The 26,423-nt window shown below is 31.8% G+C and overlaps 1 protein-coding gene across 1 annotated transcript; it reads right to left on the reverse strand.

Moving 5' to 3' along the window:
• Positions 1-3,949: 3,949 nt before the first annotated feature.
• Positions 3,950-15,445, reverse strand: LOC141705452 (1-aminocyclopropane-1-carboxylate oxidase homolog 1-like). Its single transcript, XM_074508391.1, has 6 exons — positions 15,407-15,445; positions 15,268-15,290; positions 14,833-14,947; positions 14,493-14,740; positions 4,562-4,883; positions 3,950-4,407 (listed from the first exon to the last, which is right to left on the reverse strand). Exons 1-6 carry the CDS (start codon positions 15,443-15,445, stop codon positions 4,156-4,158), a joined length of 999 nt encoding a protein of 332 aa, XP_074364492.1. The 3' UTR covers positions 3,950-4,155.
• Between the last annotated feature and the right edge of the window lie 10,978 nt (positions 15,446-26,423).

Genomic DNA, 26,423 nt, shown 5'->3' on the forward strand with positions numbered 1-26,423 from the left:
AATAAATTTGTGCGGTATTGGCCCAAAGCAAAAAATATCATACTAATGTAAAGTTAAGACTGAGACGCGGCCCAACCTACTTCCTCAACTTTCCATTTCTAAATATCTAGGTATGTTTCTACATGACTTCATCATATTCTTACACTTTATATACACCCACAAACACAATAAAACAAACTTTCATAGATACACTTAAATGGCAAGATGAGAATATTAGAGCCCGTGATAAGAGAGGGTGATGAAAGGGAAAAGTTGGATAAATGCTGCAGTATTATTATTTTAATGATGCAGCAATCTGAGAAACCTGAGAAGTCAGTTACCAATATTAATACGTAAGGAAGACGGAAGTTACAAATATGAATCAAAAACCTGAGAAGTCAATCTCGAGGGTTTTTAAAAGTTTGGATCCACTTAAATCTTATCTTGCAAAATATCTGCAACATATAAATGAAAATGTTGTCAGCAAGAAACGTAACAGCAGTAGTGGCTTTTGGGACTTGGTAGTGGGCACAGAGAATAATGATGATCTATCTTTACTCAATGGCTACAGTTGGGAAGATTACTATAGAGAGGGTAATCACATAAATAAGTGTGATCCGTGTTCAAATTTTCCTGCTGGCTGTGAGATTCATGAAGTAGTATGCCCAAAACATAAAAAACAGAGGACTGAAATAGTTGTTCAGATACTTGATGACAGAACTTGCACTAGTAATCTTACGACAGTGAACTCATGTGCCGAACATCTATTAGAAGTAGTGGTGGCTGAAGCTTGCATAAATGCTACTGAAGTTAAGCATGAGGATACTATATCGGGATCGGTAAATTCCTTGCTGACATTTGACAAAGTTTTAGAGCCTCACACCAATGACGCACATGGTATCTATTCAGCAGATTATTCATTAAAACAACATTCTTCCATTATTGAAGAGAACGTAAATTACTCCATTCGTACATCTAGAGGTTGTTAGGAGTTGTCTTACATCATTTGTGGGAGAGGCAGATTGGTTGTTAATAAGCAGCGAGTTAACTCTGTTAGTATGACCTTTTGGGATGTGCCTAAAAATAAATTCGTGTGGTTTTGGCCCAAAGCAAAAAATATCATACTAATGTAAAGTTAAGACTCGCACGCGGCCCAACCTACTTCCTCAACCTTCAATTTCTAAATATCTAGGTATGTTTCTACATGACTTCATCATTTTCTTATACTTTATATACACCCACAAACACAATCGAACAAACTTTCATAGATACACTTAAATGACGAGACGAGAATATTAGAACCCTGGTAAGTGAGGGTGATGAAAGGGAAAAGTTGGATAAATGCTGTAATTTTATTGTTTTAATGATGCAGCAATCTGAGAAACTTGAAAAGTCAGTTACCAATATTAATACATATGGAAGACAGAAGTTACGAATACGAATCAGAAACCTGAGAAGTCAATCTCGAGGGTTTTTGAAAGTTTGGATCCACTTGTATCTTATCTTGCAAAATATCTGCAACATATAAATGAAAACATTGTCAGCAAGAAATGTAACAGCAGTAGTGTCTTTTGGGACTCGCTAGTGGGCACAGAGAATAATGATGATCTATCTTTGCTCAATGGCTACAGCTGGGAAGATTACTATAAAGAGGGTAATCACATAAATAAGTGTGATCTGTGTTCAAATTTTTCTGTTGGTCGTGGGATTCATGAAGCACTATTCCCAAAAATAAAAAACAGAAGACTGAAATAGTTGTTCAGATACCTGATGACAGAACTTGCATTAGTAATCTTACGATAGTGAACTCATGTGTGGAACATCTATTAGAAACAGTGCTGGTTGAAGCTTGAATAAATGCTACTGAAGTTAAGCATGAGGATACTAAATCGGGATAAGTAAATTCCTTGCTGATATTTGACAAAGTTTTAGAGCCTCACACCAATGACGCACATGGCATCTCTTCAGCAGATTATTCACTAAAATAACATTCTTCCATTATTGAAGAGAACGCAAATTACTCCATTCGTACATCTGAAGCCAATGATGCATGGCAGGTTACCAAAAGCATTATCATCTGCAAGCTATAGTAAGTTTAATAAACAAAAGGAGAGGCCTCGATTAATAATGGCAAAAAATGTAGACAGTTAATACAAGATTGTATTAAGGAATTGCGGGAACTCGTGCCACATGGGTCCAAGGTATGTTATGTGGACCATTTCTTTTGCCATTCTAATCGGTGTGCCTCAATGTTCATCATTTAATGTATTTTGAATAAAATTTGATGATCTCATAAAAAATTCTTATGCAAGTATATATCTTTCTATAAGTCTTTGCTATAATTTATTAGACATTCATTTCCAAAATCATGACTTTTTGTATAAAACCCCTTTCTGGATTTAACACTTTCTACAAGGGAATAAGATACTTCAGAGATAAAAATTTAGCAAACAAAATGTTAGAGTCTATGATATTAGTTATTCTTTCTTGGTAATTTACTCCGGTAGAATTCTGCAATTGGTTGACCAGGAAATTGTTACATGTGGATCTTTCAGTTATGAGCAAGGATCAAGCTGGGCAATGGAAGTGGGAATTCACTTAAGAGTTTTACCGGTGACGGTAGAACATATTGTTGCAAGTGGGCAAATGTTGGTAAAAGTTAAATTTGGGAGTGCAGTTGAAAACCGTTGTGTACTTATTAAAACATTACAAATGATTCTTTTGAAATGCCCTAGTGAGTAATGGGAAGCGGGCTACTCTCCGAAAACGGGCGATCTTCTTCTTCTTTTTATATCTTTGGATGTTTGAGGGGAGTGATCATTCCCATTATCTAGAATATATTGAAATAAGTCTTTGTACTTGTATCTAGATGCTATGTGAGGATCGCAGCCCCTTTCTTGAAATTGTGAAAACAATAAGGAGCTTGGGTTAGCAATGGACATGTTTGGCAAATCTTATAAGCAAGCTTATTGGCTTATAAGCCCGCAACAGCTTATTGACGAGTGTTTGTCGACCCAACTTATAAGTTGAATTTACAAGTTATAAACTGATAAGTTGAATGTTAATAACGAGGTACTTAATCTTAACTTATTTTTTATTTTTAATTTTTTTATCAGTTTTAGTTTTAAAATATATTTTTTTTAAAATGTCAATCAAACTTAAAATATAAGAATTAAGATAATTATATTTAAAAATTATTTATTTTAGTTTATTTAATTAAAAAAATCTAACTTATAAATTAAATTATCCAAACATTTGTATAACTTATAAGCATTTATCAAGTTATGACTTTATCACTTATCAGACGCTTATTCAACTTAAGTTATAAGTTAATTATATTAAATTTTCCAAACGGACACGTATTAAAGGACGGTACAGAAGTCTACAATGGGAAAATCTCGATATACTATGTGGTGGATATACTATTCTTTGTTAAACGTGCCATGGCAACTTCTTGATTCTATTGCATTTCAAGTTGCAAAGAACAATCAACTTAATAAAAGACTATTTCTACAATCCTTTATTTTCATATCCTTGGACCTGACTGGTTTTATGTTACAAATGTAATTTATTATGTTTAAATTGTTTTTAAATTGATACTCTTTGCTGGGGCAGGACAATATGAACATGGACAAATGCACTGTGCTCACTCTTGAAGATATTGCAACAAAAGGCATTATGTTCAAGGGCTGTGACGTTTAACAGATAGGACTGTTTAGAAGACAACACACTATAAACCTAGAAGAATGGTCCTTAAAGTATAATTCTCTTTTTTGGTCTCTACACGAGTGGTTTTCGATTTTTTGTTCTATCAGATCTTTTTGCCACTGCAAAATCGTATGGTGCTGCAAGGGAGCGGATCTTTGTTTGGTTTTTCTTCTTGGTGAAGTTTCGTGAGAGTTGTGATAGTGTCATGTTGAATTCGTGTAATTTTAAGATGTGGTGCTGTATAATGAACTATCAAATGAAGTTTTAATTTAAAATTTCTTTTGAAAGCTTAATGTCTGCTGTGTTGTTATTATTACGAAATAAAAAAATATAGCAAACATTCTGGATTTTGATAAATTTATACAGGCATGAGCTATATTACCATTTTTACTGTCCCGGAAAATTAACAGCCTAGCATCAAACAAACACTGCTACTTTTTTTCTTGCAACTGCCTGTCTGCCATTTTTTCATAGCTTATAGTGAGAAAGCGTTGGTGTACCATCCATTGCTCTGGACTGATGGTAGAGTGCATATTCCAAGGGCACTATTTCCTTGTACATAGGTTGGTTGCTGTCAGACATAAGCTCCATTATCGGGCCGTATGGCTTCAGTAAGTTCTTAGCACTCGGATACAGAAAACATGCTGCTGATACCCTTATTTGATCACTGTGTGCCAGTACTCTATGATCTGCACTTTTGAATTTGTCGTTTGAAATAATCTGTACTCACAAAGTAAGGAAAAAGAGTTATTTAAAAAATTTGAAAATAAAAAATCGCTCTGTTGGTTCTGGAAAACTCAGCAGTATACAGAGTACGACAGTATCAGAATTGTAACTTTTATATAATTTAAAAAAAAATCAAGTATACAGCTACCTGCATAAGATCTCCAATGTGGGCTATCAGAGCACCGGGAATTGGAGGAACATCAACCCAGTGATCTTGATGAAGAAATTGGAGGCCACCAATTGTGTCTTGTAGTAGTATAGTTAGAAATGTAGGGTCTGAATGCCGTGGAGCTCCAAAGGCAAGATCAGGCTCAGGGCAAGCCGGATAATATAACCAGGTCAAGAACTCACTTTTCATGCATTCAATGCGCCACAAATAGTCACTGCTTAACCCTAAAGCTTCAGATAGCAATTCCGATAGGGTCGGTCTCAGTTTGATCATTGACTGCACATAATCTCCCATTTCTTTCCTGCGAAATAAAAAGAAAAATAAAAAGAATAAAGGGAAGATAATTTTATATGAAAAGACCATATATGGGGAGAGAATTAAAATACATGGTTGGTGCAAGTGGAAACATAATTCACATGCATAAATAATATGACATAAATTTCCTGCTATTTTGACCACCAAATATTTTTGAACATTAATAAAGCACATGAATAAGATAAAAAGAAAACACACAAAGTGAATATTAACTCAGATTTTGTGGTGGCAGTTTCACGGATATTTGAAGTGATTCTAGTATTAGTGTGGCTTCTTTCAAATGAGACTGAAAATGAATTGAATTAACCTCAAATGCATATATAAGATCTTGAATTAAGACTCGCATGTACATAAAATTAATATTTATTAAAAATAAATATTCATAAATGATATTACTATAAGATATGTGCAGGTGATTATTGATTCCACCTTGGATGCTTTATCATCCTGGAGCGGAACTCAAGCCGAGAATGCAACCCGCGATTCCTTTAGCAACTATAAACGCAATTCATCACTAAGCCGAAAATGACAACAATTTACATTAAGGACATAAGAATATAAAAAGATAGTAAAAGAAAATTTGCACATATTATACATAAAAATTAAAATGGAAGAGGCAGTAATCAATTAATTATTCTTTTGAATCATTCTTTCACTGCAAAGATATAATCAAATATATAAGAAGAAAGACACTTATATTCTGACTTCTCAACATTTGCGCCTTTCACAAAATTTTCCACGGCCTTCTGAAATCCTTCTTTCTTTCAATAATCATAAATGTAGAGATCCAGTGTAGAAATTTTCAAATCAAATAAATTCAAATGGTGAATTAAAAGATATAAGATAGAATCAAACAATATAATGTTGAATTTAATATGTGTGGACATATTAAAAAAGAATTTTCAATTAATCGTAATAAAGGCAAAGAATGTAAAAAAGATAAATAAGGTATAAAGAAAATAAAATTAGAGTATATGGGAAAAATCTTGAATTAATTATAAATATAAATACTGAAAAGAATCTTTAATTCATTATTTAAAGAACAAAGTAATAGATGTTTATTTATAGTTAAGTTTGATAAACTTTTGTACTACTTAATAAAAATAAATGTCAAAAATAACAAGGACAAAAATAAATGGTTTAACTACAACAATATCATTGCAAGAAAATATCGTGCGGATTTAAATAAAGGATATCATCGTAAAAATCATTTATCATTATAAATAAATATTACTATTACTAATTAATTTTTTTAATAATTTCTTAACACAAGTAAATATAAAATAACTAATTTTATAAATTTGCTTAAAGATTTTAAATAAAAAATGACCAAATTATAAGTTTTCAGAAAAGGGTATCCACAAATCTTTAGATTTTTTCTTTAATTTTTTAATTATAAAATGAATGTGGAAGAAGGGTAAAGGGTCACTGTTGATAGTATAGGGCTAAGGTTAGTGTGAATTATTGTTATTGTTAGGTTATAGCATCAGATTTCTATATTAACTTAGGGATCTCTATGCAACACTTCTCTAAATAGTAGATATAGAATAAATCAATTTGGAACAACTTATGTGAAATTGTTCAAGCTGGAATTTGAGGATAGAAAACTTTTTGAAGTCAATAAGTTGTAGAAATTCCTCCAAGTCCAATATCGTGAAGTCTAGAAGAGCTATGTAGTGAAGTTCATCAAAGCCAAGTAGTAAAGTCTGATCCACAATATTATGAAGTTCAAATTTGGTCTATATGGAGAAGTCCAAATTTTCTCTAGATCGAAAAATCTAACTATGTGCTATACCGTGAAATCAAGAAAGATGTTATATCAAAAAGTTAAAGTTATTCAAGATCATGAAATCCAAGTTGTACTATATCGTGACAAACGAACGAAGGTACAAATTTACAAGAAAATAAGAAACATACCACTACAACACATTGTACATGGAGGGGTCCGTGAATATGTGTCAAGCCTATACTTAAACTTGGAGAGAAAGAAAAGAACAAATACACAGCAAAAGAGGAGGAGCGTACAAAAGAAAAAAGTGGTCCTAAAATCTACAAAGGTGCAACGTGCACACCTAGTACTACATTATTTTTTATATATAATGCATTTACAATTATTAGTTCTGTGTAACCAATAGGAGATTCGTTTTGTAATATATTTTCTCTCTCTATAAGCCAAACTCTAGAGCTTGTTCTTGGGAAGTAGCCAAGAAGAATAACATTGTTTTTTCTTGAAAGTTGTAGCATAATTTCTTTATATCTTATATAAAGTAAATTGAGTAAAATATCTATGTGTTCTTGCATAGTTATATATATGCTGTGTAATAACCCCAAAAATTTTGGACTTTTTGTAAACCTTATGACTAGTTATTTTGCTGAATAAGAAAACTTTTAATGCCACACAATGTAGCAATTCTTTTATGGATATTCTGAGGTCTTATTAGTACTCTATATGGTATATAAGTGTATGTAAAGATCGTCAGAATCCAAATCGAACACTTTGATTTTTCCCAAAAATCCACCAGATACCGAAAGAATTGAGTATAAGGTAACAGGATAAAAAGGATTTAAATTCAAGGATTATAAGAGGGGATCATAAAAGGAATATAATTTATTGAGAAGGGTTTAGGGGAACCCAAGTAATAAGATCCCGGGTATAATCTCTCAAACGATAAACGAGAACGAAAGTTAAGCGAACCGTAAAATAAATAAACGACCAAGAGACAAGCTTGTACAAGAAGGCAAGGATTGTGACATCATCAAACCACAAGGAAGAGACATGTGGCAAATGGATGACATAGACATGGTGACATAAGCATGACAAATGGAGGGATTGTTGGTTGATTTACAAGCCACACAAATTTTACCATGGTTAAAAGGTAATAAAGCAAAACAAAAGGAAACAACCAAGCAAAATAAATCAAAAACACAAAACACAAATTAGAAGTTGACTTTTTCTTTCCAAGAACAAAAGCTCTCGGCCAAAACCAGAGCAGCAACTTTAAACTACCATATCTCCTTCAATACTCACTCAAATAGTATGTTCTATAGCGCTTTGGAAAGGTATAGAGATGGCCTACAACTCTTGTTCACAAGTCTCGTCCAAATAAGCATGGTAAGACCCTCGTTTTGACATTTCTTTCAATCTGACGTTTAGAAACTTCAAAACCTAACTTTGTGTTTTTGATTTCTTTGGAAAGATCAAGCTTGTAGGAGGCTCCCTAAAACTTCCTAGCTACTTTAATCACTCCAAGGAAGGTATAACACCTCCAAACCCTAGCTTTACTTTGAGTATTATGATGGTTTTGATGGTTATAGTAAATGAGAAGCATGATGCTTGTGTGTTTAGAGTTTGGATTGGATTTGTAGTAATTTAGATGTTGAAATCTTGTTTATAGTTAATGAAACTTAAGTATAGCTAGTAGTTCATGTGTGGGGTTGTATAAATTGGAAAATCTTGAGGTTTGGGGACTGATGTAGTAGGGTTTGGATGAGGGTTGGTTGTATTGTTGGTTGTGAGTTGAATGGTGGTTGTTTGGAGTGGTTTAAAACTTGGTAATCGCGTAAACATAGTCGTCGTAATGCCCAATTGCATACAACTGCTTGTTCTTAGTGTTTGGGACAGAGAGCTAACTATTGAATCTGTGACTTTGCCATGTTTAGTTAGATTATGTCGTAAACTTCGTTTTGATATGTGGTTCGCTTGAATCCGATGTACGGTTTAGGAGAAACGACCGTTTTAAGTAACGGCATTTCGCGAACGAAACATTACCCCTCGCCTTACTTTGAAACGTTGGTTAAGGCCCTTAAATGACTAATTGGAGTATGAAACAATTATGTAAAGTGGACTAGGCAGTTGGTAGGGTACTCGCGAAAGCGTTGCCTTAAAATTCGTAATATTTAATTTATTAAAAATGGTGGAGCCGAGGGTACTCGAACGACTTATGTGATTTGTTAAGCGTAGAAATGACCATAAGCAAACGTTAGGGTTCAATTGGTTAAAGTCTAGTTTCTTAAGCGACCGCGGTTTAATTCCGGCTTATATTGTTGTTCATAGGTTACCGTACCCACTCTAAGCTTAAGTCTACCCCGGAGCACTCAGGCAAGTTTTATACCCGTTATACTGTTGTTGTGATGTAAATATATGTATATGCATTATCTTGTGATAAGTGCATGATTGTTATTAGCAAATTTTGCAATATATTGGAGCATGCTGATATGGTATATATGCATGTCTGTTTCGTAATCTTGATATCTTATTCTTGATTCAAATGCTTATAAGTTGCATAATATCTATGCTAGAGATAAGCAGTAGTTGCGTATACCCTTAGTACAGGGGACCCAAAGTTGAACATTTTCTAAACCGGGAGTCGATGTTCCCGAGTATAATATATATATATATATATATATATATATATATATATATATATATATATATATATATTTATATATATAGATATAGTTTTCAAAACTATTAATCGAATAAGGTTTATTCGATAACTTTATTTTATTTAATGAATATTATTTTGAATATTCATTCGAGGACTTATGACTCCGCTTATTTTATTAAATAAATATTATTTTGAATATTCATTCGAGGACTTATGACTCCGCTTACTTTATTTAATGAATATTATTTTGAATATTCATTCGAGGACTTAAGACTCCGTTTATTTTATTTAATGAATATTATTTTAAATATTCATTCGAGGACTTATGACTCCGCTTACTTTATTTAATGAATATTATTTTGAATATTCATTCGAGGACTTAAGACTCCGTTTATTTTATTTAATGAATAATATTTTGAATATTCATTTGAGGACTTATGACTCCGCTTATTTACTAAATAATATTCTTTATTTTATTAAAGAATAATGTTTCGATAATCAAACTTATTTTCGATTATTCAAATAAAGATCATACGTTCGTATAAGTATATCTTTGGTTATTTATTATTCATTTCAAGTATAAGTTTTAAAACTTCTACTTCAGTTATTTTAATAAGGATTATCCTTGTGGGAATATTATTTAAATAATAATATTCAGATATTTTCTAATATATCGGGACTGATTTATTTTATTAAATCAGCATTACTCCAAACATTCTTAAAAAATGTTTTCGAGTCTTCAAAATAATTTTAAAAGTTAGAGCAGATTCCAAAACTCGTTTTCGAATTTAAGATCTTCCTTTCGAAGGGGATTTAAATACTCGCTCAAAAATCTGAGGGATCCGGCTCCGTGATGTATTCTTATATTCGCAACAAGGTTGCTGTTTTGATAAAAGAGTTTTTGATTACTTACCCAACACTCGGGAAGTAAAATTCTTGGAATAAGTTAATCCATTAACAGGCATCGCCTGGGAAATATCGGTGAGTTTTTCTTTCCAACTAGATGCGACTTCCTGGCGGAGTCGTATCAACAAGTTCCTACTTAGGAAAAGGGGAGACGAGCTTTACGTTTCAGAGTCATGGATTTCATCTGAACTAGGAGTGGCGTAAGTGGTCGAGTGGCGCCGGCCCAGCCTTATTATATTGGCCCAAATGGCCTTGAAGTTCCGCTAAGACGGTCCAGTCCTTAGGAGTCCAGTGTTCGGTTGACAAGTAAATCCGACAGGTTCTCCTCTACATGTAGAAAATGGTGGGGCTGTACTACTGCGACTGATCATCGTAAGTGGTCTTCCTGGCGCGGCAAACTCCTGTAATGAGTTCATCATCCAGTTTGGATATTTTTGCAACACTACCCTGAGCATTCGATCGAAAGGCTACAGATGGGTGATTGCTGAGGCATTGACAGGGTCAAACGGTTATAATGATGTTTCCCTCAAATGAAGTATCTCGTAACTTCATTTCTTTTAAACAACATTTCAAGGATTGAATCTATTCAAGTCTTATCTTGTAGTCTCATCTATGTGATGAACTTTCGAAATTGTTTATACCTTGAACGGTGGTGGTTCAAGTAGTATTCGGAAAAGATATAAGTATATTGGAGTATCTTGTAACTTCATCTTTTCAACTTATATCCAGTTAATGATTATCTTATGAATGACAAAGATTTTCAGAAAAACGTTGAGACAAGGTTAGATATATGAGATCACCTTGCAACGATATTTTTAAATAGTTATAAACTGGAACTCTGTGTATATTATACATGTCAGAGGATTTCAAAAATTGTGAAAAGTATATATGTATATATATACTGAATATTTTGCGACTTGGTCGCGTTAAGATATCAACTTGGTTCATTTCTTCTGGACCAAGACTTTCATGAGTACTATGAGAATGCTCATATATTGTTAATTATTATACATATTATTTTGGTGGGCTTGTTGCTCACCCTTGCTTTCTTCTTTCTTCACACAACAACAGATAGAAAAGATGAACAGGACCAAGCTTCCAATTCGTAAGCGGTCAGGAAACGTTCTGCAGTTTTCTGGAAGCGTTGATGCCACCGTAGCTGAGGTAGGAACTCACAATAGGCTAGGCTTTCAACTATTGATGAACCAGACTTATGTATATTATGAATTGTAATAATGGAAAAGAATATGTAAATTATTCAGAAACCCTTTTGAGGTGAAATGGTTTATAATTGTGGAATAAAATGACTTGTGTTATTTTTGGATATTCATCTGTGAGACTATAACTTGTGGTGTGTGTGTATATTGTGGGGTCACAGTACGCAGTAGTTGGTTGATTATTAAGATTAAATATTATTAAGGGAAATGGAACTCGTGACAACCCGGATCCCCGACCCCGGATTTGGGGGTGTTACATGTAGTTAGTTTTATATTTTATTTGTTAACTAAAACAATGACCATTATCACTGATGTTGTGTCAAGAGTCTTAAAACACATAGAAGAAATACATGTAAATAATCACAAGTGTATTTGACAAATAAGTTAAAATTTGGGCGAACTAACTAATAATAGAAATCTCTGGGAACTAAAAAGTAGAGCAAAGAAAATGTAATAAATTAATTGGCACAGTGGTAAATAATAAAGAATAATTAATACTTCTTGTAAATGAACTAACTAAACTCACGTAAGGGTGTAACTAAATTGGAGTCATAACTAATTTTACTTGCAAAAAAATCGTGAATGTTTTTAGCAACTACCAATCGTCGGACACTCTTAGATATTCGGGTGGCATTAGCCAATATCTTTAAATTGATATTACAATTCAGTTTTATTACTTCTTCATTTAAGTTACATCCATTAAAAAATGAACAGAGAAATGGCAGTTAAAATTGTATAAGGAAAATTAAATATGTAAAATGATTGTACAATCTTTATAGATATACATAAAAGGGAATGACTTACCCATAATTAGGGTCACATTTACCTCATCAACTTGAATAGTAACAAGAAGCAAGTGATGATCAATAAGTCACCTCGTTAAAGGAACCTTGCTCCAACATATAACCAACATATTTCAATTTACCTTATATGTTTATACGGAAAAGGTAAGAAGCAAGCATTTCCCTATAATTAAATTGATGTTAAATTAATCAAAAAAACAAAATTGAGAGAATAAGTTTGGATACCGTACATGTCATCTTGCAAGCTTGCCAAGCTAGTTATAGTTTAACAGATTAGCTCAAACAATAAGATTTTAACTTCAGGTCCAGCAAAATTTATAAATTTTGAAAAGATCATTCCTGAGTTGTGATAAATTATATCCATTACATAATTAAGATTAACGAAATAGTATACCAGCAGCAAGAAAGAATTTAATGCAAGGTGTTAAGTATAGACTCTTCATAACTAATATCGAACATACTGAAGTTTTGAACTAACATGTTGATATCAACGCTTGGTGGGAGGAATCCAGATCAGCACCAAAAATATGTTGAGCCAAAAATGATGATCATATATAAAGTACTCTAACAAGTATCTTAATTATATTTTTTAAGTAATTTTTTAAATGATTAAACACCTTACTAAATCAGATGATATGATGTTGTTCTTTTGTTTGGGAATGCAGAGAGTTGGGTATATCAATAAGAGAAAGAGCCTAATGAGTAGACACAATTAAGACTAGTTTTTATTTTGTGCCTTCCTCTACATATGTGTTATAAGATATATAGGTCACATGTACAAAATGCCTATTCTATACCAGTACTTATAAAATATATATTTTTCTACATGACATGATCACGTTGATGTATAGCTAAATTGAAAAAAAAAATCTTTTACGGTAACTTTTTCAACTAATCTCATTTAGAATAAACTAGTACTTATTAACTTATAATAGAAATAAAAAGTAAACTCCTAGACGGCTAGATGTATCTATACAAGATATGAAACTACTTAAATGTTGGTCGGATTATAATAATATTTTCGCAAAAAAGCATGGGCATAAGCTATAATATTTTATTTATTTTTATCAACCTAAGTTCAACATCAAAATGATCAAAAAAGAAAGAAGGATCCAAATCTCTGAGTTGGGCTCTTGATGAGCGCTAGTATATTGCTTGATTTCTTCTTCAATTCTTAATGTTTCGTCCCTTATTTTTGTCTGGGTGAATGGACATTATTTTTGTAGGAGGAGAAAACTGATGGTTAATAAGCAGCATGTTACCTCCATTAGTATGAGGCATTTTGGTAAGTATCAAAAAATAAATTTATGCGGGCTCGGCCCAAATCGACAATATCATTTTAATGTGAAGAGGCTCGCACGTAGTCCAACAAGTAGTATCATTGCCAGGTTACTTATTGGGCCACCTGCGAACCTTAACTCCACATTAGTATGATATTATCCGCTTTATGCGCACGAATTTATTTTGGGGAACATCCCACACTACAACATATTTGCAATCGTACTATTTTTTTGTCGTTGTGTGACAAGTATGTTTTCTGTTGTGTTTCCAACACTCGTGTGATTGAACATCAGACAATGGTTGTTTTTACCCTTGTAAAAATAGAGATTAAACAACCTGTTAGAGTACTTGTGTTAACATGGAAGACAGAACAGTTATTCAACAAACCATTGTTGGAACTTTTTAAAATAACTATTTTTTTATTTAACTACTGTCTATCTAACTTAACAATAATGGTTTTGTAAAAAACCATTATTGTTAACTTATTCGATATTTTCATAAACAACAGTTTATAATCTTTTTTTAACTAGTAAAACCATTATCATGAATGTTTTTTGTTTAAAAGACAATGGTGTAAAAAATTTAAACCATTGCAAAGAATATCAAAAGACAACAATTTTTTAAAAAAATATATGTGCAGTGACACATACAACGGTCTTCATCATTTTTAAGTGGGTTGCACACAATTTTTTACAAAGTTAATCTCATTATTTAAAATAAATCAATTTTAAAATAAAATGATATTATAATAATTCAATTGTTATTTCACAATTGAAATTAAATTTATAATACAAAGGTTCTCTACAAGAATTACAACTATAACTTAAAATCTATTTCTAAATATGCTCATTAAGGTACACAATAACTAATTTGCATACATATACTCATAAGGGGTAGGGACAGTCAAGTTCCATTCAAGCCCACCGAGAATTTTCTTCTCCATAACTAGCACTTGTTGATTAGTGTAACCTTTGTGTGAAATTTTGGTAAAATCATTCACTTCAGGGCCCATATCTCTTCATACTTTGAGGTTGTAAGCATTGAACTAATGCCCAATAACTGCAGTTCCTTCCTTCCCACTATCTCCGTTGCTAGATAGCGATCGATTATGTTGATTGTGAGGTAAATATTCTCTGGCATCAGATCCAATTTTTTGTGAATTTCAATCAACCAGTCTACAAGTATGGCTCTCATTTTCTTATTAATTTCAGGATGTGACTGTATGTAGTCAAAAACCTTGGTCTCATTCTACAAGAGAGAAGAGTTTGACAGGTCAGACTTGTGCAATATAGTACTACAAGTATTAAGTTCAATACAATTTGTTCAAGATTAAAATGTACCTCAAAAAGCTTGTAGAACTTGTACATGTCCTCCATATACTCAACAGCTGCCAACTCATTGTTGGCATCAGCAACATCAATATCAACAATTTGTACCTTGGGTTTCTTAGTTAATCTGCAAGCAGCAGGAGAACTATTACTACTGTTTCAGCGGCTGAAATAGCACCATTACAACCAGCCGGAATGCACGTTATTGGAGTAGATTCAAGAGCTACTAGTAATGTATCATGTCACCGTGATTCAGTCACTGAACCTATTATGGTTTTAATGTTTAGGCTAACTCATTTTAGTCTATCTGCCCAACTATATACTTATCAGTAAAGAAGTGTTCTTAAGGAATTATTTTCCTTGAAATTGCAAAGAAGTGTTAATCATATAAATATACATTCTTTTGTACTTCACTACTCGTTAGCACTAATAACAAGTATCCATTACACAATTAACAAACCATAAAGCAGCTGAAAAAACCAGCACAAAAAGCAGAGTTTAACGATAATGATGCAAAAACACAAGATTAAACTCGAAAATCAGATAAAGTCTATGAGAAAACTTAACTCTGCAAGTAGTAAAATACCGTATCATCACTTTGCAACTTTGCATTTGTGGGGAGCATTCATCATTTGTGAGGAGCATTCAACAATCTCTTATGCTTACTATTATGCTAAATGACTAAAAACAATTATCACTACCACACCAAAATAGCAGACCTTTGCCTTTTATCTTGTAATATAGTACTAGACAAAAGTTCAGGAAGAAATGGGAAGAAGTCATAAACACTAAACTGTCAACAAGTTATAAAATTATGATGTGAATACTTATGAAGTGCATTCATATCTCAACAAAAGGCCTCAACTAGTCTGACATCCTTATACAAAAGCAAATATAGGCATATAAAGAGTAACTAACAAAAAATACATTACTTAAAGGCAAAAAAAAGGCAGCACTGTAATAATTAGAAATCAATTAAAGGACTCGGACCAGTCTTAAACAGCAAAGTTCAAATGCTATATGTCTAGGTGGGATAACTAAAACAGAAGTTTAAGATAATAGTGATGAACCTACGGGTTATGGCAATCAGTAGTGTCCTCGTTTACAAGAAGAGACCATTTCGTCCTTCCACTACACCCAAAATGCTTAACCTACATGACTTTATGCCCAAATATAAATTGAAACCCAATCCTAAACTGAAGCCCTAAACTAATAAAAGAATAAGACCTAAAAATTGAATTACAAATGGAAGAATAGAAAATAGAAAACAACCCCAAATCGAAGAAAAGTACACATACATCTAAATATGTGTGATGCGTAGAGATATATACACTTACATCGATCTGGGTGTCTATGAAGTGTATTGACTCTGGTTGTAAGATTGAGAGAGAAGGAGATAGAGGGGGAGAGATGGAGAGAAAGAGAGAGTTCGATCTGTTTATGATGTTGAGATTGAATAGCGGAGGGTATGATATTTAGGGATTGAGATAGAAGGGGGAAACCAAGACTTGAGAAGGCATAAATGAAATATTGGCCGGTGGAGGAAACCAAATATTAGTCTTGATTTAGTAAAAAAATATCAAATTTACAAGTAGCTGTATTTAAATAATAATAACTTCAAATAATTTTCAGTATAACGTAATTTGACATAAAAATTGAAAATTTTAAATTATTTTTTAAAGTATTAAAAGTTATAACATTACCATTCTACAACATCATCGAAAAAATATCTTCATGAAATTAATTTCGTAATCGAGAAATAATCTTAATTTTTGGATTTGGACTTTTAATCAATTTTCATTAAAATTGAAATTTTAAATTATTTTTTACAATATTAAAAGTAATAACATTAACATTCTCCAAGATCATAGGAAAAAATCTTCATGAAATTAATTCTTTAATCGAAAAATAATCTTAATTTTTGGATTTGCACTTTTATTCAAAAAAATTATAATCATGCAAGATATAATTTTTAGTAATTTTTTAATAACTTATCGCATTCTAGGAAGTAGTGCTTCTACAAGATTTATCTATTCCTGACATCCAAGATAAATTTGAAATTTTTTAATAATTTTTTATATGATTGAAATTGATGTATTTTAATATCTATATGGTTGGATCGTCAAAAAACTCATTTAAAAATTTATCTTATAAATCGTGAACAAATCTCGTTGTTGGGAGTAGTACTTTTATTAGATTTTTCTAATCCTGACATGCAAAATTAATTTGAAATTTTTAATAATTTTTTTATATGACTAAAATTGATATATCTAAACATCCGAAAAGTGGATTGTCGAAAAAAATTATTTTAAATATTAATCTTGTAAATCGCGAACGAGTCTTGTTGTTGGGAGTGGTACTTTTACTAGATTTTCCGAATCCTAACATGCAAGATGAATTTGAAATTTTTAATAATTTTTTTATATGACTAAAATTGATATATCTTAACATTCGTACGGTTCAATCATCAAAAAAATCATTTTAAAAAATAATCTTGTAAATCGGAAACGAGTCTTGTTGTTGGGGGTGGTACTTTTACTAGATTTTCCGATTTCTGACATGCAAAATGAATATGAAATTTTTTAATAATTTTTTTATATGACTAAAATCGATATATTTTCATATATATATGGCCCGATCGTCGAAAAACTCTTTTTAAAAATTTATCTTATTAATTGTGAACAAATCTCGTTGTTAGGAGTGATACTTTTACTACATTTTTCTAATCCTCACATGCAAGATTAATTTGAAATTTTTAATAATTTTTTCATATGACTAAAATTGATTTATCTTAACATACTTACAGTTGGATCATCGAAAAAAATCATTTTAAATATTAATCTTGTAAATCGGGAACGAGTCTCGTTGTCGGTAGGGGTACTTTTACTAGATTTTTCTAATCATGACATGCAAGATGGATTTCAAATTTGTTAATAATTTTTTCATATGACTAAAATTGATATATCTTAATATTCGTATGATTGGATCATAGAAAAATTCATTTTAAAAATTAATCTTGTAAATCAGGAACGAGTCTCGTTGTCGTGAGTGTTACTTTACTATATTTTTCTGATCCTGACATGCAAGATAGATTTCAAATTTGTTAATAATTTTTTAATATAAATAAAATTGATATATCTTAACATTGGTACGGCTGGATCATCGAAAAAATCATTTTAAAATTTATCTTGTAAATCTGGAACGAGTCTCGTGTTGGGGGTGGTACTTTAACTAAATTTTTCTAATCCTGACATGCAAGATGGATTTCAAATTTGTTAATAATTTTTTCATGACTAAATCTTAACATCCGTACGTTTGGATCGTCGAAAAAATCATTTTAAAAATTAATCTTGTAAATCAGGAACGAGTCTCGTTGTGGGGAGTGGTACTTTTACTAGATTTTTGTAATCCTCGCATGCAAGATGGATTTCAAATTTGTTAATAATTTTTTGATATGACTAAAATTGATATATCTTAACATCTGTACGGTTGGATCGTCGAAAATTTCATTTAAAAAAATGATCTTGTAAATCAGGAACGAGTCTCGTTGTCGGGATGGGTTTATGGGATTTTTCTATTCCTGGCATGCAAGATGAATTTTAAATTTTTTAATAATTTTTTTGTATGGACTAAAATTGATATATCTTAATTTCCATATGATTGGGTCGTCGAAAAAATTATTAAAAAATTTATCTTGTTACAGAGAATCTCATTTTATACAGTAATACGTGTACAATGGTTTTCTTGAAACACCATTTTGTAACGATCAACAAAGACAATGCTCTTTTTATTATAAAACCGTTGTGTAAGCATATCAGCTTTTTTCAATCTAACGGCTATATCTAATCCATTTCAATCAAGGGCTGTCATTTCCACACTTCAGCAATTCGAGTAAAATGTTTACAACCTATCATGGGGTGCCACCTCACTAGGTGGTGCCCACTTAAATTATAAAATAACTATTTTAGACAAGAGTTTTATTATGTTGTATGAAGGTTTCTAAGACAACCATTCTAAAAAGTGTTGTGTGAATTACACAACGTAATATCTAAAAGCTTGTATGAGACCAACTAAGACAACACTTTTGTTTTAACATAAAACCGTTGTATAAGAATATCAGTTATTTTTCGATCTCACGGCCGATATCAAATCTCATTTCAATGAAGGGCACTCATTTCGTCACCTCAGCAATCCTTGTGAATGATTTACCACCTATCACTGTGTTTGCCACCTCAATACGTGGTACCCATTAAAATTTCTCAGACAACTATTTTTATCCTGTTGTTTGATAGTTAGAGGACAACCTTTCTGAAAAAACCGTTGTCTGAATTACACAATGTAATGTCAAAACGTTATCGTATATCCCTATACGTTAACATAGTAACAGCGGTTTATAATCGTTGTGTTAAAGATTAACAACACTACATTTAAAAAACCGTTTTCTGACTCGATGAGAGAATACAACTTGTACAACAGTTTAAAAAAGATGAATATCCGTTGTTTGTTCTGGAGCTCACACAACTGTTTTTTTCTGCAAAATCAATTAACCGTTGTATGATTTTTAGGACGATAGTTTTTTTTACCGTTGTCTATCAACTGTTGTCTGATTGCAAAATTTTTGTAGTGCCAAATGTAACGACCGAGAAAATTACGCTCGTATTATATTATAATAAAGATATTTATGTGTATATTATGTGATTAAATGTGTTGAGTCATTAAACCCTAATTGCTATGTGCTACGTGTCGTCTGTTTCGATCAGAATGTGATTCAGATATGTATTGAGTATTTATCATAACTTATATGTTTTATATCAAAACCCGTACAGCTCAAATAGAGTTTTAAAGCCCGTATTTCAAATAAAATCATTGGCCCTATTTTGCCAAAACGACCTGTATCATATCGCTATTCTGAACCCCTAAACGTTTTACAAATTTACCTTTTTCGCGAAAAGATGACTTTTCCGGACCTCTTCGGGTACCAAAGCCCCACAAAAATCACATTTTTATTTTATATGATCATGAAATTATTATATATCTTTATTCTTTGCATTTTTGTAATATTCACATTATTGGGAATTTTTAGCATTTATTTTGTATTTATTGGATATTTAAAAATTCATTATTAATACCCAAAAATTATAAAAATTGGGGGCCAAATATTTTTATTAGGTTTGTAATTAGCCTCTTAATTTTATTTAGGGGTATTATTTTCACTACTATAAATAGCTGAATTAATATTAACTTTTTAGTTAATTAATTATTAAAAATCAGTTTAATTAAATTAGAAAGTGTCGGTGACAAGTATGTTCTTAGAGGAGGGAGAAGATCCAATCCATCATTTTAGGAGATTCACTAATCCATTGTAAAAGTTCAAGTAACCGATACAATCCTTGTTAAGAGACGAATCTATTGATATTAATATCAACAACTGAGGTTCGATTAATCTCAAAATCAATTTTTATGTTCTTGGCATGAATTTCGGTTTTTGATTGTGAAGAATCATTTGAATGTTTGGTTGATGCAATTAATTTTGTTGTAGTCCTAGGAGTGATTAGGTATTTTAATTTTAATTTATAACCCCTAAATCGATGTGCCGAGTTCATGGGTTTTAGTATTTTTGATTTATTATTTTTTAGAATTTTAGATATTTTTGATTATATGTACTGTTGGGAATGATTATAGCAGTCTATAGCTTTGATTTCCTATATGTTTTGTGAATTTGGTTCACGATTTGGTAAGAAAGCGATTCTCCGAGGAGGTTCATCGGAAAAAAAAAATGGAGTTTTGGCCGGAGAACGGGATGGAGTGGTCGTCGATTGCGATGGAGAGGGTGGTTGTACGGTGAGAGAAGAAAGGAACGATGTTGCAGCTTAAACGAGTCGAAATCATTGCGTTTTGGACGGGGTTTAGGCTCGCCGGAAAGCTCGCCAGAAATGGCCACCGTTGCCGTGTTCTGGGCTGTTCTTGAGGACCCGGGTTCGACCCGGTTTCAACCCGGAATTCGTCCTGGGTTTGATCTTCAAAACCAGATTTCCATTCCCCGTTTTCTGTTTCTGGATTTTTAATTAATTAATTATATTTTATAAAATCAAAAATCAGTTTTTAAAAATTCTAAAAATTAAATAAAAATAAGTTTTAAATTCTGAAAAATATTATTAATACTTTCAGAATTATTTTAATAATTTAAAATTTTGAATTAGTTATTTGATTGATTATTTAATTATTTATCTAATTATTTATTAGTTATTTATTAATTAATAATTAGGTAGTTAATTAATAAATAAGGATTAAAAATAATTGAATAATACGATTAAAGATTCGATAATTAGTTCTATAATATGAATAAACTCGTACCTATGTGAAAAAGTGAACGATACGTTGGATTATAATTATTATTATTATTAGAGCGATAGTTAATTATTTGAGGAATATCGTAAAAATTATTCGAATCGAATAGTTAAATACAGATGATCGATTTAATCGTATAAGTGGTGATAAATTATAATTATCAGTAATAATAAGTTGATAGGTATACGAGGAATGCGAGTAGCTCGTATTTATACGAGTAGTTGATCGTTGAGTTAGATTATATTGCAAATAATAATTACTTATTCGATGAATAACGTAACCGTTAGTTGCAATCGATATTTATTTCTAGATAATTGATCTAATCAAGTAAGTGATAATAATTTGTAAATAATTATAATTAATCTAATAATTAGGGAATAATAATTTAAAATATAATAATTATTAAATAATTATTTAAAAATATAATTAAGGATTATTTAATTATAATTAAATATTTATAATTAATTATTAATTAATTAAATCTTGTTTAATTCATAATAATTAACTGTTACTCCGATTTGAGTGAAACGAAGACCCCTATATTCAGAAAAATGAAAAAATCCAATAAAAATAATTGTAAATAATAATTTCTTCCGAAAGAAAGTCGTCTTGTGATAGTTAAAGGTTTATAGGGCCCTAATATAGGTAGAATCGGGTCAAATAAATCCCGAAAATATAAATAAAACCAAATAGGGTTAGTTAATATGGGTATAAGTCTAGTATCGATTCTAAAAAAATAATTATGAGATTAAAATCAATTATGTACCTTATATGCTATGTGCTTTACATGATTATGTGAACCTTATGTGTTAATAATTCTATATATTATATACGCGAGTCCAGATAGAAACGCATGGGTAGATTATTAGGGTTACGTGGTATTAATTTGAGATACGCGTAGTGTAGTAAGTTTATCTAACGACTACCTTTTCCATGACTGATTCAGTATCGCAAGGCAGATCAAGCAGGAGACCGAAGACGGTGTGTTGAACAGGTAAAGTCCGCCAGGCAATTTTTCCCCTATTTCTAAATTCAGAATAGTGAAATATATCCTACTTTTCATATCAATTAAACATTGATAATTCTTGTTCATATACACTGATACACAGTTATTGATTCTTGTTTCTATTTCATTCGATTCTTGATTTCTCCCAATTTATTGAATCCTCTATTCATACACTACAAGAAATTTGGCTTTTACCTACACATTATAAAGGTAGTAAAAATACTTTATGTGTAGGTAAAGAGTTTTACCCACTAATAAAATATTGGTAGCGATTGGTAGGTAAAGGTTGGTGGAGAAATAGTCCTTTACCTACATTTATTCAATTGGTAGGTAAAATATAAAGTGGTCCCTACTTTTCCAAATCATGGAAGATGAGTCATCGATGACATGTCACAAGTATATTGCAATAAGTTATTTCCACGTTGAAACCCATGTGTGGCTCACGAGTGATCCACATAGTTTTAGAAGTTTGTAACATGAGTGGTCGGAAAAAGTCAATTCGTGTCCGAGATTAGGCCATGATATATAATTGTTTTCTTTCAATTTACTTTAATATTAAATACATAAAATTGAAATGTGTAAATTTGAAAAAACATGAAATAATTTATTAACATGTAAAATGTACGCACGGAATAGAATTTAAAGATTTACAATAAAAATAATACAATTCAATCTTCAAATTCTATTAGGCATTATCTTGCATATCTTTCATGAACTAGAATGAGCAAGTAAGCTCGGACCATTTTCATTTGAGATAACTATCACTCTTCAAGACTTCTATTTTATCCAGAATTTTCGTCATGATTCCTGTAAAGAAACCAACATTAAATTCACTACTCAAACTTCCTTGAATTGTGGATTAATGAAATTAGAGACAAATAAATGCAATTAAAAAGGTAGAAATGGAACACCTCCAAATTAATCAATCGGTTGGTAGTTTAGAACGAATATTTCCCACACATTCTGGATGTTTGATACATGAGAGTAACTTTCTTATCTTCAAAAATATATTCTGTGTTATTACTCCAACCCGAGTATAGCTTTGTTTCGGGGGACAAGATCAGTACTCAAAACCACCATTGTAATTTGTAAAACGAGAATCTCTTTGAAGCATTCACTTTTATCAATTCTGAAAGTCAACAAGCATTAGACATTAGACGCACACTAACCAAATACATATAAATAATATTGATATATAATAATCAACATGTATTTATATTTTAAGAAAATAATAGATGGATGAAAATATACGTGGTAAAGCTAAAACTTGATACCTGTGTACAAGGGAGACCTGGAGAGAGATTTGAGATCCATATTGGCACGAAAACTACTACTCCGCTTATATCATCATATACTAGTCTAAATAAATACACCTCTTCCTTTGTGAAACAACCCAACTGTTAGCGAATACCATGCCACCCATTATGTGCATAACAATATCTTCTGTTATTCACTCATTTTTTTATGGGAATGAATTTATCTCCAAAAAAGTATTATTTACCTTAGAATAAAATAAATTAGCTTATTTTATATTTGTAAAAATTTGAAGAATTTTCTTAACACAAAAAGATGTAATATACGTAACTATATTTTACAAAATTTTGTAAAATTTATTTTATTTTTATTTATAATTATATATTTGTTTACTATTTTAATACTTATGAAAAATAAATTTGTAATTTTATATAAGATATTAATAATTTATTGTAAATTCTATTAGTTCTAAATGTTCGAATGTACAATACTATTTGTGTCTTATGTTTATTTTTGAGAATCATTAGTTTAATTTCAATATAACGTTTCTGCAATGATTAATATGCATATATTTTAGGATAGAGTAGAATTTTGTATTTTAGTTAGAATTGTAGGATACATAATTTGTTTAAAAGTTTTATTCGTTAAAAATTTTATTTAAATTTTTTTTTAATTTATTTATAAAAAGAATTTCTAAAATTTTAAATATATAAAATAGATAAACTCATGAATATCATGATGCGACACTAATAACAGTATTTGTGTTAATTGATAATTTTAAATATAAACCAGACAAAAAAATGTGAAAGTGAACTTGCTTGAATATTTTAATTAAAATAATATTACGTAATAAAATTACATATTATTTTTAAGTTTGTTTAAAAAATTAAAATTAAAAAATTAAAAAACATGATTATAACGGAAGATATTTAAGGAAGAGTGACACGTAATGTGTAGGTAAAGGAAGAGTGACAGGTAATGTCCTCATCACTGGTTACCAGCGTCAAATTTGGTTTGATAACGTTGCACATATATGTAAGTTGAGTATTTTACTTTTATACACCATTAAATTCTACAATTATAAATGTGTAGGTAAAGGTAGTTTTTAACTACCAATAGATAATGGTAGGTAAATTATTTGTAGGTAAAAGTACAATTTCTTGCAGTGATATTCCAATATTTTCACCCTTGTTACATATATTATGATATATCCTGATGTTGGGATACATCGAAAGCATTCCGATTGTTCCGGATGCTCAACTTTGGACTGGATGGTTACGATACAGACTGGGTTTTACCCAGACCATTAATTAATAGGCCGTAGTTGTCTGAGTACTCCCTATGTTGGTTGGGTCTATGCAGTTGGGTATAGATCCGCACTATATCCTGACTGATCAGCAGGTTATAGTGCATAGTTAGTTCTTATTTCCAGTCCCATTCATTTGGCACTCGCCAGTAATGGCACTTTATTATTCCATACAGATACAAATGGTTGTTCAAACCATCAGAATTCGATTATTTATTTTCTCTTGTTACCACATATATTATTGCAGGCTTGTTGAGCAATTTTTAGCTCACCCCCTTTTATTGTTATTAGTATTTATTTTTCAGTCGAGGTAGAGAATGAACCCCATCAGAACCTGCATAATCAAGAAGCGAGTCAAGCAGTGGGACCCTCTTATACCAAGAGTGTTCATCCCTATCCCAGAAGAGAGTTTTGAGTTACCAGATCATGTGTAGGAGGATAAGTAGTAGTGTTGGTTTTAATAAAAGTTGTTTGATGAGAAATGTAGATAGAATAAAGTTTTGTAATAAAAGAGAGTTCTTGAGACAGATTATTTTTGAACTGGTTTGTAATAAAGTTAGTGTGTCGTTCTTGTTTTCAACTCTTAACCTTAAAAGATCCTGATGAGTAGCAGTAGTTCGGGGTAATTATTATACTTATATTCCGCTTGTGCAGGTTTAGTGAGTAGTTAAAATTAATAATGCCCCAAATCTATACCCCGGATTTGGAGGGTGTTACAGTTGGCATCAGAGCATAGGTTTTGACCCTTGAAAACAAGAACATTAGAATTAATTCAGATAGAAAGATCATATAAGATAGAAGTAGGAATGTTAGGGTTGTTTTTTATGTGATTAGAAGTTATGAGTTTTAGGATTGTGATATGATTGTTTTTGCGTTATTATTGTCATGTATATTAGATGGCTTCTTTGTCGTCATCTGCGGAGCGGACCGAGTCAGACCAAGTAGCAACACCAGTACTAGCCCCAACATCATTGTAGGTATTCTCTCCATTACCACCACCTCCACATCTACCACAGGGTCCAGCACCAGATAAGTTGCCTGCCCCAGAGGTACCAGATTTTATTGATTACTTTCCATATTTTGAGCCAGAGATACCTGACTTTCCACCTTTGGAGTTTCCGATGTTTGATGTTCCTGATATGGTTGACATTCCACAGTGAAAGGACTTAGAGCCACAGGTTCCGTGCCATAGCCTGAGATTCCAGAGATTCCCCAGATGGAGCCAGAGTAAGAGCCACCTGTATATGCACCCCAGGAGCAGCCTGTTTTGTTTCCTGCACCACTAGCTATCTATGCCCCTGTGCCCGGGGTATACCATTTCCGCAGCCAGAGTTTATGGATGAGGTAGTGGTGGATCAGCCATTACCATTGCCTTTTCGAAGTTCCCGTACAGATCTTCGTGAGCCTCGCACGGTTCTATATCAGCGGTACCAGTCAGAGAGAGAGGAGAGGGTCAGATGGCAGGATCGGTGTAGGAAGATTTTTGAGTTGTTTGAGACACAGGAGGACGGTCTAGTTCGAGCACTCCGACCAGACTACATCTTGAGAGAGAGACTACGCCGGATCCATAGGGCTGGTTCTCAGCAGTTTACTGACTTGAGACAGCAGGACATATGTACAGAGGCAGCATATCACAGGGCGATGAGACTCACAGAGGCAGTATTAGAGGCTTTGCAGGAGGAGCTGAGC

Source organism: Apium graveolens, unplaced genomic scaffold (assembly GCF_009905375.1).
Source record: "Apium graveolens cultivar Ventura unplaced genomic scaffold, ASM990537v1 ctg8871, whole genome shotgun sequence".
NCBI lineage: Eukaryota > Viridiplantae > Streptophyta > Magnoliopsida > Apiales > Apiaceae > Apium > Apium graveolens.